The following is a 16,710-nucleotide window of genomic DNA, read 5'->3' on the forward strand; positions in this document are numbered from 1 at the left end:
ACATCCAAAAAGCGTAGGAGCCAGAGTAGTATGATTCAATCTTAGTCTTGTATTGATGCTTTGCCTATTTGATGGTTTGTCGGGGGGCATAGCGAGATTTCTTATAAGCTTCCGGGTTAGAGTCCCGCTCCTTGAAAGCGGCAGCTCTACCCTTTAGCTCAGTGAGGATTATGCCTGTAATCCATGGCTTCTGGTTGGGTTATGTACGTACAGTCACTGTAGGGATTTCTTCAAATGCCACTTTCCATTTTCTTACTTCCAGGGCGATCAAGGTTTACCAGGAGAGCTTGGAGTTACAGGGGAAAGAGGTGTTGGTGAGCCAGGGCCAAAGGTAAGACAAATACTTTATCCACCCTCTTCCAAATAGTAAAGAAATGCCTCCTCAAATTAGCCTGGTGATCGCTCAGCAGCCAGTTTATTACGTACACCAACTGAACATTAGAATGGGCAAAAACTTGTGACCTAAGCAACTTTGGCAATATCTAGACTTGACAGTTCATGCTGCTTTAATCTTCTGATCATAAAGTTCTGATCATGGAATTCCGAGTGCATCATGCGTGTACACCTATGTTTAAATGTGTCTACCGTGTCCACAGTGTCTGGATTCCCTTTTCCTGCACTATATTCAAATGCCAGAATGCATTCTACAAACAGTGGAATAGGGAAAATATGAAAATAACATAACAAAAATTGATGCCAGTAGCTAACTACTGTAGCTAACAAGCCAGCTAACCTCTGTATCTAGCCAGCAAGCAAGAAAATGGGTTAGCATAACTCTAGCCAAATAAGAAATATTTTTTCTAAATATTAGAAAGCAGACTAGAATTTATGAGTCAAGCAAACACGTTCCTCACACACTATGAATGTATTTCGTCCAACGTTATAATGAAAAGGTCCCAAAACAGCATTTTTCTGGAGACTTGTGGGAGGAGTGCTGAAGACCTAGCCCACTGTATCCGCTCTCTGTAGCCTGATTGCGTTCGTCTTTTCAATGCAGTCTTTGAGCATGGTATGTTTGTCAGTGCCAGATTCGCCGGTTCCAGTATCTCAGAAACGGCCAGCCTCCTGGGCTTTTCACATGTGCAGAACGGCATTTCAGAACACACAACTCATCGGTCCTTGTCACGGATGGTCTATTGCGACCACAGCAGGTTCAGCTAAAAACATGAAGAAGCGACTCCAGTGAGCAGAAGTGGAAAAACATTGCCTGGTCTGACCAATCCCGGTCCCTGTTGCGTCATGCTGTTGGCATAGTCAGGATTTGGAATAAGCAGCATGAGTCCATGACCCCCATCCTGACCAGTGTCAACAGTATAGGATGGTGTGGGGAATGTTTTCCTAGCACACGTTATGTCCCTTGATACCAATTCAGGCTGTTCTGGAGGCAAAGGGAGTCCGACACCGTACTAGATGAGTGTACCTAATAAACTGACCACTGAGTATTTTAAAAAGCTATTTGTTTCATTTTAAGGGTGAGCCTGGTGCATATGGCCTGGCTGGCTTACCTGGTCTTCCAGGAGAGGACGGGGCTCCAGGACAGAAGGTGTGTTATTTCACCTTTACACCACTTCTATAGATACAGTATACCACAACAAAAGGGAATGTGCCAATGTGAAAGGGTTTGTTTCTGCCACCTCTGCCAGGGTGAGTTTGGTATCGCTGGCCTCAGAGGTTCTGAGGGTGCAGCAGGGATCGGCATCCAGGGCGAGAAGGTAGGTTTCACATCCTTACCTTTCTTCTGTCATACTAACCTGTAAGCACCAAGAGGGGGTCATGTAAATTCTGTGTGCTCCACCCCTCCCAGGGAGATCAGGGTCAGAGGGGCATCCGTGGATTACATGGACCTTCTGGCATGACCGGACCCTCAGGGGCAAAGGTGAGAATAACACAATAACACTGTCTGAGACCGAACGCGGTCTGATCACTACAGGGCAGGTGTATTGTTATTGTGACAACTGGGGTTTCATTCTGAGTTTGACAAATCTTCATTGTTCAACCAGTATAGTAATCTATTTTACAGATTGTATTTAGTAAACATATCTTAATTTTTTTTGTTTGAGTTCATCCAAAATACTCTAGATCTGGGCTCTCCAACCCTGTTCGTGGAGAGTTACCCTCCTGTTAGGTTTTCAATCCAACCCCAGTTGAAATGCAGCTGATTCAGCTTATCAACCAGCTAATTATTAGAATCAGCTGCGCTAGATAAGGGTTGGAGCGAAAAACTTACAGGACAGTATCTCTTCAGGAATAGGGTTGGAGAGCCCTGCTCTAGATGATTACATAGATGGCCCGAACATCTTCCCAGAAAGAGCGTGTAATGAATTAATTGATGATAAATGTTTATGTCCTGTTAATAAATGCTCAGATCAATACAAACACAGAGTCCTTATTTGTTCTATATTTTCACCCGTTGAAGTGTCCTGGGGTATAAGGAATGTCTCTGCAGGCTGTAAGGAGTGCGTGGATAAAGGGAGTGCACAATATACACTACCATTCAAAAGTTTGGGGTCACTTAGAAATGTCCTTGTTTTTGAAAGAAAAGCACATTTTTGTCCATTAAAATAACATCAAATTGATCAGAAATACCGTGTAGACATTGTTAATGGCTATTGTAGCTGGAAACGGCTGCTTTTTAATGGAATATCTGTAGTTGAAGTCGGAAGTTTAGATACACCTTAGCCAAGTACATTTAATCTCTGTTTTTCACAAGTCCTCAACTGGCAGCTTCATTAAATAGTACTCGCAAAACACCAGTCTCAACGTCAACAGTGAAGAGGTGACTCCGGGATGCTGGCCTTCTTGGCAGAGTTGCAAAGAAAAAGCCATATCTCAGACTGGCCAATAAAAAGAAAAGATTAAGATGGGCAAAAGAACACAGACACTGGAAAGAGGAACTCTGCCTAGAAGGACAGCATCCCGGAGTTGCCTCTTCACTGTTGACGTTGAGACTGGTGTTTTGCGAGTACTATTTAATGAAGCTGCCAGTTGAGGACTTATGAGGTGTCTATTTCTCAAACTAGACACTCTAATGTACTTGTTATCTTACTCAGTTGTGCACCAGGGCCTACCACTTCTCTTTCTATTCTGGTTAGAGACCGTTTGTGCTGTTCTGTGAAGGAAGTAGTACACAGTGTTGTGCAGTGTTGTACGAGATCTTCAGTTTCTTGGCAATTTCTCGCATGGAATAGCCTTAATTTCTCAGAACAAGAATAGACTGATGAGTTTCAGAAGAAAGTGCTTTGTTTCTGGCCATTTGGAGCCTGTAATCGAACCCACAAATGCTGATGCTCTAGATACTCAACTAGTCTAAAGAAGGCTAGTTGTATTACTTCTTTAATCAGCACAACAGTTTTCAGCTGTGCTAACATAACTGTAAAAATGTTTTCCTAACGATCATTTAGCCTTTTAAAATTATAAACTTGGATTAGCTAACACAACGTGCCATTGGGACACAGGAGTGATGGTTGCTGACAATGGGCCTCTGTACGCCTATGTAGAGAATCCATTAAAAATCAACCGTTTCCAGCTACAACAGTCATTTACAACATTAACAATGTCTACACTGTATATCTGATCAATTTGATGTTATTTTAATGGACAAAAAGTTTGCTTTTCTTTCAAAAACAAGGACATTTCTAAGTGACTCCAAACTTTTGAATGGTAGTATATATACACAAGTATGTGGACACCCCTTCAAATTAGTGGATTCGGCTATTTCAGCGACACCCATTGCTGACTAGTGTATAAAATTGAGCACACAGCCATGCTATCTCCATAGACAAATATTGGCAGTAGAATGGCCTTACTGAAGAGCTCAGCGACTTTCAACGTGGCACCGTCATTGGATGCCACCTTTCCAACAAGTCAGCTAGAGCTGCACCATTCAAGTGCTGTTATTTTGAAGTGGAAACGTAGCAACAATGGCTATGCCGTGAAGTGGTAGGCCACACAATCTCACAGAATGGGACCGCCGAGTGCTGAAGCAAGTAAAATTGTCTGTCCTCGGTTGCATCACTCACTACCGAGTTCCAAACTGCCTCTGGAAGCAACGTCAGTACAAAAGCTGTTTGTCGGGAGCTTCATGAAATGGGTTTCCGTGGCCGAGCAGACACAGAAGCCTAAGATCATCATATGCGATGCAAGGCGTTGACTGGAGTGGTGTAAAGCTTGCCACCATTGGACTCTGGAGCAGTGGAAACGTGTTCTCTGGAGTGATGAATTACGCTTCACCATCTGTCAGTCCAGCGGATGAATCTGGATTTGGTGGATGCCAGGAGAATGCTACCTGCCCCAATGCATAGTGCTAACTGTAAAGTTTGGTGGAGGATGATTAATGGTCTGGGGCTAGGCCCCTTAGTTCCAGTGAAGGGAAATCTTAACGCTACAGGATACAATGACATTCTAGACGATTTTGAACTTGCTGGTATGTTGAGATCAGTGTGGAAGAACTTGACTGGCCTGCACAGAGCCCTGACCTCAACTCCATCAAACAGGCCTAACATCAGTCCCCGAACCTCACTAATGCTCTTCTGGCTGAATGGAAGCAAGTCCTCGCAGCAATGTTCCGACATATAGTGGAAAGACTTCCCAGAAGAGTGGAGGCTGTTATAGCCGCAAATGGGGGGACCAACTCCATATTAATGCCCATGATTTTGAAATTAGATGTTCAACGAGCATGTGTCCACATACGTTTGGTCATGTAGTGTATCTAGAGTTCAAGGGAAATTATTGCCCATTCTTCTTTCAGGGAGAACCTGGCACACCGGGCCGACTGGGCATGTCAGGACTACCGGGACGGGCCATTGCAGGTCCTAAGGTAAGAAATACACATCTATTAACACCCTGTTTCTCTATGCTGTTCTTGTCAAGTAATGTACATAAGAAACAGGTCATTGCCATGCATCATCAGATCCTGGCTGAAAAACAGCATTTCCCTATCTCGCCCTCTGTCTCAGGGTGATCTAGGCCCTCCTGGTCCGTCTGGGCCTATTGGAGAGACAGGCTATGGGCTGCCTGGGCCGAAGGTAAGTGTTGCAGTTACCAATAAATAAATCACAAAAAACTGTGGTGAAAGTAACCATGAGACATACAGGTGTAGGATCTTTGATCACCCTGTTCTTGCAGGAAATAATAACAATGTGTGCTTATATTTGTCCTTTTTCACACATGTACAAGTGTGTATTAATACGCATGTGTGAATTAGAAATTTATTTTTTGCATATCCCAACTCTCCCTGAGACACCCTCTGAGAGTGGGGTCAGGGTCTGCCATTATCGACGGCGACCCTGAAGCTATTAGGGTTAAGTGCCTTGCTTAAGGGCACATCAACAGATTTTTCACCTTGTCGGCTCAGGGATTCAAATTGGCGACCTTTCAGTTCCTGGCCCAAGGCTATAACCGCTAAGCGACCTGCCGCCCAAATGCAAACTTGTAGTGTAATCAAGGTTTAAAAAGGCTTCTAAAGTTTGTAGTTTCTACTTTAAAATGTCAGACTTGATTTGCCCTAACACAAAAATGTATCAATCCCTACAAAAAAATGTAAATGAATTATAATCCACACAATAATTCACATTTTCTGTTGCTGCAGGATTATTTTCCTGCTGTTAGAAAAGTCTCAAATGAAGGTCCTACACCTGTATGATATGCTCATTGTTTGAATGATGTCTTACCAGGGCGACCGCGGTAATTCTGGTCCACCAGGTCAATTTGGGCCCAAAGGTGAAGGTTTCCCTGGACCAGTGGTGAGTCGTACCAACAAACCAACCTACAAACTCATGAATCTTCATGTCCTAATTGCAGATTGGTGCCGTTTAGTCAAACTCAGTCTCTCATGAAGTTTGGGTTGTCCCCTGTTCCTCGTTTAGGGTCCTCCAGGTCTTCCGGGTCTACAGGGAGAGCAGGGCCCTGAGGGCGTTGGCATCCCAGGACCTAAGGTACTTGTTATTTATCTGGCCCTAAATCCTCTATGCATGTCAATCTGCTACAACCTAGTGCATGTGAATATGACGTGTGTACTGTTTGTGTTTGTAAATATGTCTGTCCCAGGGAGACATTGGCTTCAGAGGATTGCCAGGTTTGCCAGGCCCAATGGGAGAGGGTGTACAAGGACCGCCGGTATGAAACGAATATTAACCTCTGACACAAATAGAGATTCCTTATGTAGACAGAGGTCATAGTGAGTGTAATGAGTGACATACACTATATATACAAAAGTATGTGGACATCCCTTCAAATTTGTGGATTCTGTTATTTTAGCCACACCCGTTGCTGTCAGGTGTATAAAATTGAGCAGAAATCCATGAGATCTCTATAGACAAACATTGGCAGTACAATGGCCTTACTGAAGAGCTCAGTGACTTTCAACGTGGCACCGTCATAGGATGCCACCTTCCCAACAAGTCAGTTGGTCAAATTTCTGCCCTGCTAGAGCTGCCCTGGTGAACTGTAAGTGCTGTTATTGTGAAGTGGAAACGTCTAGGAGCAACAGCGTCTCTGCCGCGAAGTGGTAGGTCACACAAGCTCACAGAACGGGACCGGCGAGTGCTGAAGCAGGCAGCTTGTAAAAATTGTCTGTCCTCGGTTGCAACACTCACTACCGAGTTCCAAACTGCCTCTGGAAGCAGCATCAGCACAATAACTCTTTGTCACGAGCTTCATGAAATCAGTTTCCGTGGTCGAGCAGCCACACACAAGCCTAAGATCACCATGCGCAATGCCAAGCGTCGACTTGAGTTGTGTAAAGCTCGCTGCCATTGGAGCAGTGGAAGCGTTCTCTGGAGTAATTAAAACATTTTCACCATCTGGCAGTCAGACGGACGAATCTGGGTTTGGCGGATGCTAGGAAAACGCAACCTGCCCGAATGCATCGTTCCAACTGTAAAGTTTGGTGAAGGAGGAATAATGGTATGGGGCTGTTTTTCATGATTGGGGCTAGGCCCCTTAGTTCCAGTGAAGGGAAATCTTAATGCTACAGTATACAATGACGTTCTAGACGATTCTGTGCTTCCAACTTTGTGGCAACAGTTTGGGGAAGGCCTGTAGTCTGTAGTATGTCTGTCCCCTCCTATAACACTAGCATCATTGGTTTCCAGGGTATCATTGGAAGGCCAGGACCCCTTGGTCCAACAGGGCCACCAGGAGAAGGTCTGCAAGGCCCCAAGGTATGTTAATTAACAAAGTACATTCCTGACCTATGACCTTCAGTGTGTTCTAGCACTTTTCCAGGTATCTGACCTTTTTAAATGACCACCCTATGGGTCTTGTTTTGATTTATGGTTCATCTTTTGTTTTTAGGGTGGGCAGGGGTCTCAGGGTGTGACAGGGCCAAGGGGACCCTCAGGGGAAGGATTCCCAGGAGCTAAGGTAAGATGTGTGCTTAACCTCATGGAACTCGTCTACTGATGGATGCAGTGACCTTGTCTCTAACAGCAGTCCTCCTGCCTCTTCACTCCAGGGCGATCGTGGCTTGCAGGGGGAGAGAGGAAATAAGGGAGGAAAGGGAGATCTGGGAGATCATGGGGTTCATGGAGAGTCTGTGAGTAATGTCATATTTTACAACATTTCAAGGTCATGGTATATGATCAATCCATGAATTTAAATGTTTTCTTGTGTCTCAGGGGAGACCAGGAATAAAAGGCGAAGCCGGCCTTACAGTAAGTTCACAAACTTTGCATACTACATCATTGATGCTGTGATATAGAAGAAATATATAATAAATGAATGTAACTCACACTCCTGTCACTTCCAGAGAGAAGACATCATTAAATTGATCAAGGAAATCTGTGGTAAGACTGTTTAACCGTGATAGTAACAAATCCAAGATAAAACATGAAGCATAGATGAAATCATGTCAGTAGCTATTCAGCATCTCTCTCGTGTTTTCAGGATGTGGAGTGAAGTGCAAGGAGATGCCAATGGAACTTGTATTCGTCATTGACAGCTCAGAGAGTGTTGGTCCGGAAAACTTTGAAATTATCAAGGACTTTGTCACAGCGTTGGTAGACCGTACCACTGTTGGACGTAACACCACCAGAATTGGACTGGTCCTGTACAGTCTGGATGTCAAACTGGAGTTCAACCTGGCGCGCTACATGACAAAGCAGGATGTTAAGGAGGCCATCAGGAAAATGCCCTACATGGGTGAGGGCACCTACACTGGCACTGCCATCCGGAAGGCTACCCAAGAAGCCTTCTACAGTGCCCGTACTGGAGTCAGGAAGGTGGCCATTGTCATCACAGATGGAAAGACAGACAAACGAGAGCCTGTGAAGCTAGACATTGCTGTGAGGGAGGCCCATGCTGCCAACATTGAGATGTATGCCCTGGGGATTGTTAACACCTCAGATACAACCCAGGCCGAGTTCCTCCGTGAGCTCAATCTGATCGCCTCGGACCCTGACAATGAACATATGTACCTCATCGACGACTTCAACACTCTACCAGGTGACTAACACGCTCATACGTCTCACCTAGCTGTCTTAAGATGAATGCACTAATTGTAAGTTGCTCTGGATGAGAGTGTCTGCTAAATGTCCGAAAAAAATATATGGAAAATGTGCAAAGTATCACACATTACTATACATCGGCTTTGTATTATGTAATCACAACTGACTTAGAGATATCATGCACTTTAACGGAGGTTGTCATTTCTCTTCTTCTGTCTTTCAGCCCTGGAGTCAAAACTTGTTAGCCAGTTCTGTGAGGATGAGAATGGAGCCCTTGTGATGAATCGCATCGCTAATGGCTTTGGAACCAATGTGAACAATGGCTATGGGAACCACAGATATGTACCGGAAGCCTATGGGAATAACGGCCATGGGAATAACGGCCATGGGAATAACGGCTATGTGGACAGCAGCTATGGAAACACCTATCATGAGGATCCTATCCTAAATCCTAGCAGACGTACCAGTTCCCAGAGTTACATCAGAGGCCGTGGAGATACCTTTGCCCTGCCCCTCAACGCTGGACCACTCCCATTGCAGGTCCATGTAGTCCTTTACAGGACAGATTTATATCATAAAGAGTAACTCTCCTTGGGTTTTTATAGAGGAGCAGTTGAATGATTGCTTTGTAATAGTCATAGTCCTTGCTCTGTTCGTCAATTAATTCCATTTTTAGCAGTAAAGACGTTGAGTTATTGTCTAACTAATCTATGTGTGTGTGTGTGTGTGTGTATTCATCCAGGTGGAGGATGATGAGGAGGGTGAAGATTTAGACATAAGGACCCATGTGCGAGGAGGTATTGTGGCTGTAGTTAACAAGACAGTATCCATCCTCCCTGCAAGGGAAACCTCTCACTCCAACACAACTGTTTCATCGTCATCATCAGGATCAGCATCATCATCCTCCGGAACATTGGTTTCAGCTTCATCCACCAGCTCAGGCCAATTTCGGCCGGTATCAATTCCTAATAATATTTTCCCCCAAGGTTAGGACCTCTCACTGCAACATGTTCACAACTAGATCAAAAGTCACATCATCTCTAAACACTGTATGAATTAGATAAAGAAACTGGGTCATTTCTGTCTGACATTCATTTCTGTCTTAACTTTTCGAATGCACTGAATGTCATTCTTCTCCTTCTATGTCGTTCTGTCAGAGTCTGTCCAGCTTGATTCCCGCTGTAAGCTGAGTTTGGACCAAGGCACCTGTCGGGAGTATAAAATCCGGTGGTATTATGACAAACAGGCCAATTCATGTGCACAGTTCTGGTATGGTGGCTGTGAAGGAAATGCCAACCGCTTTGAGACCGAGGATGAATGCAAGAAGATCTGTGTTCTATCTAGGACAGGTATGTCCCACAGCTTGTGGTGATCTTAAGCTGCTGTGCTGTATTTTCTGGAATTCTTTTTGACATGTTCTTCCCTCTATTTTCCACAGCTGGTTAAAACAGGCAGATGATCAATCAACTCATCTGTACAATATTCCATGGAAACCAACCAAAGTGGAGAAGACAATTTTAATATTTAACATGTCATAGTCTACTACGGTTATCTAAATATATTTTAAAACAGGCATTTATCATTGGTGAAAAACCCCACTTTGCATCTCTCTCTCGCTCTCTCGTGCAAAGAATGAGGGACAGACCACTTCAAGATTTCATGAAGTTGCCTTAATTTTCAGATTTTTTACTATCTGAACAACACCTTCCTTAATGAACAAGTCTTTATGATGACTTTATTTGAGGAAGTCTGAATTTGAAGAAAATATAAGGGTGCTATGGTATTTTACTACATTAGAAAAGTGGTCCTACCTTACTCTCGTTATTTTGCAGAATTAACAAATCCATTCAATGCCTCAATGTTACTCAACATTACCTTCGGACTTAGGCTGTTCTGAACAGAGAGGATAGGTTCAAAACCAGATTTTTCCATTTCACTTTTACATGAGAAAACATCACACAATGTCAATTCTCAAACCACTGAGCCAAGCACATTATGCTGTTCTACACTGAATATTGTCTTTTAATATCGGAATAGAGAACTATAGAATACATCATTTTTGTAGTATATGTTTTGAATTTAAAAAATGAATTAAGCAAACTAAATTAAGTAGGTGTGGTCATTATTTTTATTGTTTGTTTAATGATATTAATTATTCCATTTTGGTGATATAGGCCAGGTGGCAGGACTACACGTGACAGTATACAATTTACTAAGCATTATTCTTCCAAAACGTTTTGGAAAATGTGATGATTAGAAATTGCACATCACTGTTGATGAAAAAAGCTCATTTGAAATAAATGACCACATTTTGTGTTGTTGACTGGCTTGATGATTGATGATTTTTTGTATTTGTTTTTATTAATAAAACTTTGAATGTGGTGTGTGTTACTTTATTACTTCACTGTCAGATGAACAGGTGAAGTTGCCAAATTAACATACTACAATGAAGTCCACCTGATGATACTGTATTTGCAGTGCTGATGACACACAATGACCTAGAAAAGCATTATAAGGGGAACACGTGCTTGCTATCTACCCAGAATAAACGCAGTTTCCTTTTCTATATTGTACTATTACTTTCAGCTTTATATCGGAACCATGGTAACGACTAACACTCTGTACGCAGGCACACTTCAAACGGCAAGACAGCTCATTTGCATATCCCCTTGACCTTCAACCTCGAGTGATTCTGATTAGCTGTTAAACACAAGGGAGTTAAGGACTATGATTAAATGTGTATAGCTCCATATACTACAGTAACAACGTTAAGGTAGTTAGCGATTGCCACATAATTCCTTACCTAAAACTTATATTAACTTGCCTTGACACATTATACACTACTCGTCATGTGTCAAGACAGTACACTCATACAAGGGGTATACAGTAGTAGCCAAGTACCTTAACTTCACGACGAGGATTTTATCCACGGAATTGTGCGCAGATTTAATTGTGCGCAGATTTAGTACAGTAGTCTAGCTAGTTTTTTAAATTAACTTCCGACTCCGAGTCGCTTAACCTTATGCAGTCAATACTTTAAAAAATGTAAAGGCCTTGATACACTGGACATTTTGAGAGGCAATGTTGTCAGCAATGGTTGCTGCAACCATTTTACATTGAAAATAAGCACATTTTTATAATCTGGGGAATCTTAATCGGCAGCTCCATCTTCGGTGCGTTCGTAAATTCACTCTGCCTTGACACATGGCGAGTAGTGTAATGAGTCAAGGCTGTACTTGCTTGTTTCGTCACATAAACTAAAATTAGCCGCACTATTCAAATTTTAACAACCAGGAAATGGCGGAGAGATTTCTGCATAGTGCATCTTTCAGACAAAACTGTACTTCGGCCACTCAGGAACATTCACTGTCTTTGTTAGCTAATAAATTCCAGTACAGATGTGGCAGTCAACAGGCAACAACAAGCTATAGGAGATGAGTAAATATATGGGTGAATTGAGTTAAATGAATATATGCTGCATATGAAATCTAAATCATATGTCCATGTGCTCATTGCTCTAGTGTCTCACCCCACTCCTTCGCCAGCAATTGCTTGGCAATATTGCCTATTCTTCCTGTGAATTTCCGTCTATGCTTTTGGCGTGTTGATGCCATTCTCAGTTCGGAATGTGCATTCCACATCAGGGCTGCCAACTTTTGAAAAAGCTTGGCGTGAGATTTGCTATGTGAATTTCATTGCCCCCTGGCACAAACCCTAGACAGGGAACTGCCCCCCCCCCCCCAGGAAGATTTTACTGTTTTAAAGCTAATTTCCTGCAATTCTTCATATTTTAACATGGCTTAGGCCTATGACCAGTGTAAAGAAGGAGGTGCATTCAGGATGTTTTGAATATTAAATGAACACTCAAAATTCGACAGCTTTATCACTTTGAGATTTTGGGGGGAATGAAATGTAAAGTATGACATTTTATTCACACAGAAATGAAATGAGATAGGGAGACAGGCAAATGCTAGAAACAGTGGGAAGGTTGGAAGCAGGGATTGATCTCTGTTCTCAGGTGAAAAGTTGTATGCGACATATGCCGGGGAGTGTCACCACTACATCAAATTGTAATATTATTGGTTGATGGCAGTCGGAAACCAAATCATAGATTGCAGTCTGCTTGTCCATAAATTGCTTTCAAACATTTTCTATTTTGTAATTTGGGTGAACTATCTCTTTAAAATAGAGCTGGAAGAAAATCCTGCTAGTTCTCCAGGAGGGTTGGCCACCCCTGATCTATGTTTCCCAAGTTCTGGGTGTTTGAAAATGTTCTCGTTATAACAATTAATTTCTCAAAATCACCCACATTTCAAGAAAAATCGAAAGTATATCAATATTCAGGGGGTTTATGTCTACTAGTTGAATACGCTTAACATCATCGTACTCTACACAGACAAAATATGATGTGTTTATGAGTTGTGTGTCCCTCTACTAAATACTAAAATGTCAACAATTATATTTGATTCCTGGAGCATTTAATATCCAAAGATTATTTGTATGACTTATTCAAAACTGTCTGTGAATGGCTGCAAAAATGCATAGCCTATCAATCAAATTTATTTGTGAAGCCCTTCTTCCATCAGCTAATGTCACAAAGTGCTGTACAGAAACCCAGCCTAAAACCCCAAACAGCTAGCAATGCAGGTGTAGAAGCACGGTGGCTAGGAAAAACTCCCTAGAAAGGCCAGAGCCTAGGAAGAAACCTAGAGAAACCTAGAGAGGAACCAGGCTATGAGGGGTGGCCAGTCCTCTTCTCTCATGACCAAGATGTTCAAATGTTCATAGATAACCAACAGGGTCACTATCTGATTTCAAATTGGGAAAAAGTAGAATAATATAATAAGTGTGGGGAATAATAGTTTTGTTCTTGCTGACAAGCACAGTAATTACCATATATTTTAGCCCATTGTTAAGAATGAGAATTGTTCCACTGATCAGACTAAATAAATAGCTTATAAAATCTCCTGAAGATTACATGACATAAATCTGCCCCTACACTCAACCCAAATCATTTTCTACTTATTGTCCCTCCTCTAGAATCAAATTACACTTTTGGGTTCACAATCTGTTTGACAAATCTTTTTTTCATAGTTACAAATCACGTCACCCTACCAAACTTCCCTGATAAAACTTACTCTAGTGCAGGTCTGTCTGTCTTCTGCCTTTTCGTTGTCACAGGCTAAATGCCAATCACCAAACGAGGGGCAAGTGTGGATTATATCGACTTTAGTACATGCTGTAAAAAGGCTGCATTCTGCAATAGGGACAGCAACCTAATTTTGTTGACAACATTGTAGATAAAACAGGTCTACAGTGCTGCTCTTTTTACAGTTTTAGAAACTTGGCGGAGAACTTCTCTCTCCATTCAGCTCCACTCTAATCTTGATGGGCGTTTCTTTAAAACATGCATCCAATCCCCTTGATCCTTTACATAACTAGACCAATCATATGCTTCAAATGTGCCACGGTTCACAGTGCTGTGTGGTGAGACAGGACAATGATAGATGTTCTGCTCCTGATGTTAAATTGCAGGCGCAGATGCTCCGATTTAAAAACGACTTGGAGCACAGTTGAATAGTTAACGCGCTGACTAATTAGAAAAATAAAAGCAGTACTTTTCAATGCGTGAGATATAAGGTCAAATGCGTGTGCCTCACCGCCATTGCGTGAGAGTTGGCAGCTCTGCCACATTGTGACAAAACTAAAGTGAAAAGGGAATAGGAAAATGTTACATTACACCACCCATAACCCTGCAACCCTGCAACCATAATACCAAAACACCTCCCTTATCCCACTACTTTGCCCTAACCGTTCCTACACCTGGCCACCGGCCTGGGAGTATGGCACTCCTTCCTTCAACACCTGTAACACTTCTGCAGTAAAATCTTTCTCTCACAATAACTTTTCTGCTGCTGCAACTACTACTTTTAGCTTCTGTGGCTTCCTTTCCATCTTTGCTGTACAGGTAATTACCATAGCAATGAACACCAAGCAACCAACCTTGCTAAAAAACAAACTGTCCGGGTCCGCGTCAGTCAAGGCCCTCCCCCGCCCTCCTTTCGGAAAAGCTGATCACAGCTCCATTTTGTTGCTTCCTGCCAATAGAAAAAAACTAAAACAGGAAGCTCCTGGCTCAGGTCTGTTCAACGCTGGTCCGACCAATCTGATTCCACGCTTCAAGACTGCTTCGATCAAGTGGACTGGGATATGTTCCGCATTGTGTCAAACAACAACATTGACGAATACGCTGATTCGGTGAGCGAGTTTATTAGAAAGTGCATCGGCGATGTCGTTCCCACAGCAACTACTAAAACATTCCCAAACCAGAAACCGTGGATTGATAGCAGCATTCGCACATAACTGAAAGCGCGAACCACTGCTTTTAATTAGGGCAACGTGACCGGAAACATTACCGAATACAAACAGCGTAGCTATTCCCTCCACAAGGCAGTCAAACAAGCTAAGCATCAGGATAGAGACAAAGTAGAGTCGCAATTCAACGGCTCAGACACAAGAGGTAGGTGGCAGGGTCTACAGTCAATCACGGATTACAAAAAGAAAACCAGCCCCGTTGCGGACCAGGATGTCTTGCTCCCAGACAGACTAAACAACTTCTTTGCTCGCTTTGAGGACAATACAGTGCCACTGACACGGCCCGCTACCAAAACCTGCGGACTATCCTTCACTGCAGCCGACGTGAGAAAAACATTTAAACGTGTTAACCCTCGCAAGGTTGCAGGCCCAGACGGCATCCCCTCAGAGCATGCACAGACCAGCTGGCTGGTGTGTTTATGGACATATTCAATCAATCCTTATCCCAGTCTGCTGTTCCCACATGCTTCAAGAGGGCCACCATTGTTCCTGTTCCAAAGAAAGCTAAGGTAACTGAGCTAAACGACTACCGCCCCGTAGCACTCACTTCCGTCATCATGAAGTGCCTTGAGAGACTAGTCAAGGACCATATCACCTCCACCTTACCTGACACCCTAGACCCACTCCAATTTGCTTACCGCCCCAATAGGTCCACAGACGATGCAATCGCAACCACACTGCACACTGCCCTAACCCATCTGGACATATGTGAGAATGCTGTTCATCGACTACAGCTCAGCATTTAACACCATAGTACCCTCCAAAAAGACCCTGGGTCTCGACCCCGCCCTGTGCAACTGGGTACTGGACTTCCTGATGGGCCGCCCCCAGGTGGTGAGGGTAGGTAACAACATCTCCACTCCGCTGATCCTCAACACTGGGGCCCCACAAGGGCGCGTTCTGAGCCCTCTCCTGTACTCCCTGTTCACCCACAACTGCGTGGCATGCACTCCTCCAACTCAATCATCAAGTTTGCAGACGACACTACAGTGGTAGGCTTGATTACCAACAACGATGAGACTGCCTACAGGGAGGTGGTGAGGGCCCTTGGAGTGTGGTGCCAGGAAAATAACCTCACACTCAATGTCAACAAAACAAAGGAGATGATCGTGGACTTCAGGAAACAGCAGAGGGAGCACCCCCCTATCCACATCGACGGGACAGTAGTAGAGAGAGTAGAACATTTTAAGTTCCTTGGCGTACACATCACAGACAAACTGAATTGGTCCACCCACACAGACAGCGTGGTAAAGAAGGCGCAGAAGCGCCCATTCAACCTCAGGAGGCTGAAGAAATTCGGCTTGTCACCAAAAGCACTCACAAACCTTTACAGATACACAATCAAGAGCATCCTGTCGGGCTGTATCACCACCTGGTACGGCAACTGCTCCGCCCACAACCGTAAGGCTCTCCAGAGGGTAGTGAGGTCTGCACAACGCATCACCGGGGGCAAACTACCTGCCCTCCAGGACACCTACACCATTCGATGTCACAGGAAGGCCATAAAGATCATCAAGGACAACAACCACCCGAGCCACTGCCTGTTCACCCCACTATCATCCAGAAGGCGAGGTCAGTACAGGTGCATCAAAGCGGGGACTGAGAGACTGAAAAACAGCTTCTATCTCAAGGCCATCAGACTGTTAAACAACCACCACTAACATTGAGTGGCTGCTGCCAACATACTGACTCAACTCCAGCCACTTTAATAATGTAAAAATTGATGTAAAAAATGTATCACTAGCCACTTTAAACAATACCACTTAATATGTTTACATACACTACATTACTCATCTCATATGTATATACTGTACTCGATGCCTACTGTACTCGATACCTACTGCATCTTGCCTATGCCGTTCTGTACCATCACTCATTCATATATGTTTAT

The 16,710-nt window shown here is 43.4% G+C and overlaps 1 protein-coding gene across 1 annotated transcript in view; it reads left to right on the plus strand.

The window, feature by feature from the left end:
* LOC115108781 (collagen alpha-1(XXVIII) chain-like) overlaps nucleotides 1-10,058 on the plus strand; it is a 37,499-nt gene extending 27,441 nt beyond the window's left edge. The window contains exons 18-36 of the mRNA XM_029633395.2: nucleotides 263-331; nucleotides 1,472-1,543; nucleotides 1,644-1,712; nucleotides 1,805-1,876; nucleotides 4,748-4,816; nucleotides 4,956-5,024; nucleotides 5,673-5,741; nucleotides 5,865-5,933; nucleotides 6,046-6,114; nucleotides 7,092-7,160; nucleotides 7,294-7,362; nucleotides 7,454-7,534; nucleotides 7,617-7,652; nucleotides 7,748-7,784; nucleotides 7,885-8,442; nucleotides 8,668-8,984; nucleotides 9,187-9,430; nucleotides 9,602-9,793; nucleotides 9,883-10,058. Of these exons, the coding sequence (XP_029489255.1) occupies nucleotides 263-331; nucleotides 1,472-1,543; nucleotides 1,644-1,712; nucleotides 1,805-1,876; nucleotides 4,748-4,816; nucleotides 4,956-5,024; nucleotides 5,673-5,741; nucleotides 5,865-5,933; nucleotides 6,046-6,114; nucleotides 7,092-7,160; nucleotides 7,294-7,362; nucleotides 7,454-7,534; nucleotides 7,617-7,652; nucleotides 7,748-7,784; nucleotides 7,885-8,442; nucleotides 8,668-8,984; nucleotides 9,187-9,430; nucleotides 9,602-9,793; nucleotides 9,883-9,890 (2,238 nt within the window). The 3' untranslated portion in view covers nucleotides 9,891-10,058. The remainder of the gene's footprint in view (nucleotides 1-262; nucleotides 332-1,471; nucleotides 1,544-1,643; nucleotides 1,713-1,804; nucleotides 1,877-4,747; nucleotides 4,817-4,955; nucleotides 5,025-5,672; nucleotides 5,742-5,864; nucleotides 5,934-6,045; nucleotides 6,115-7,091; nucleotides 7,161-7,293; nucleotides 7,363-7,453; nucleotides 7,535-7,616; nucleotides 7,653-7,747; nucleotides 7,785-7,884; nucleotides 8,443-8,667; nucleotides 8,985-9,186; nucleotides 9,431-9,601; nucleotides 9,794-9,882) is intronic.
* Nucleotides 10,059-16,710: the final 6,652 nt, after the last annotated feature.

Source organism: Oncorhynchus nerka, linkage group LG3, assembly GCF_034236695.1.
Source record: "Oncorhynchus nerka isolate Pitt River linkage group LG3, Oner_Uvic_2.0, whole genome shotgun sequence".
Taxonomy (NCBI): domain Eukaryota; kingdom Metazoa; phylum Chordata; class Actinopteri; order Salmoniformes; family Salmonidae; genus Oncorhynchus; species Oncorhynchus nerka.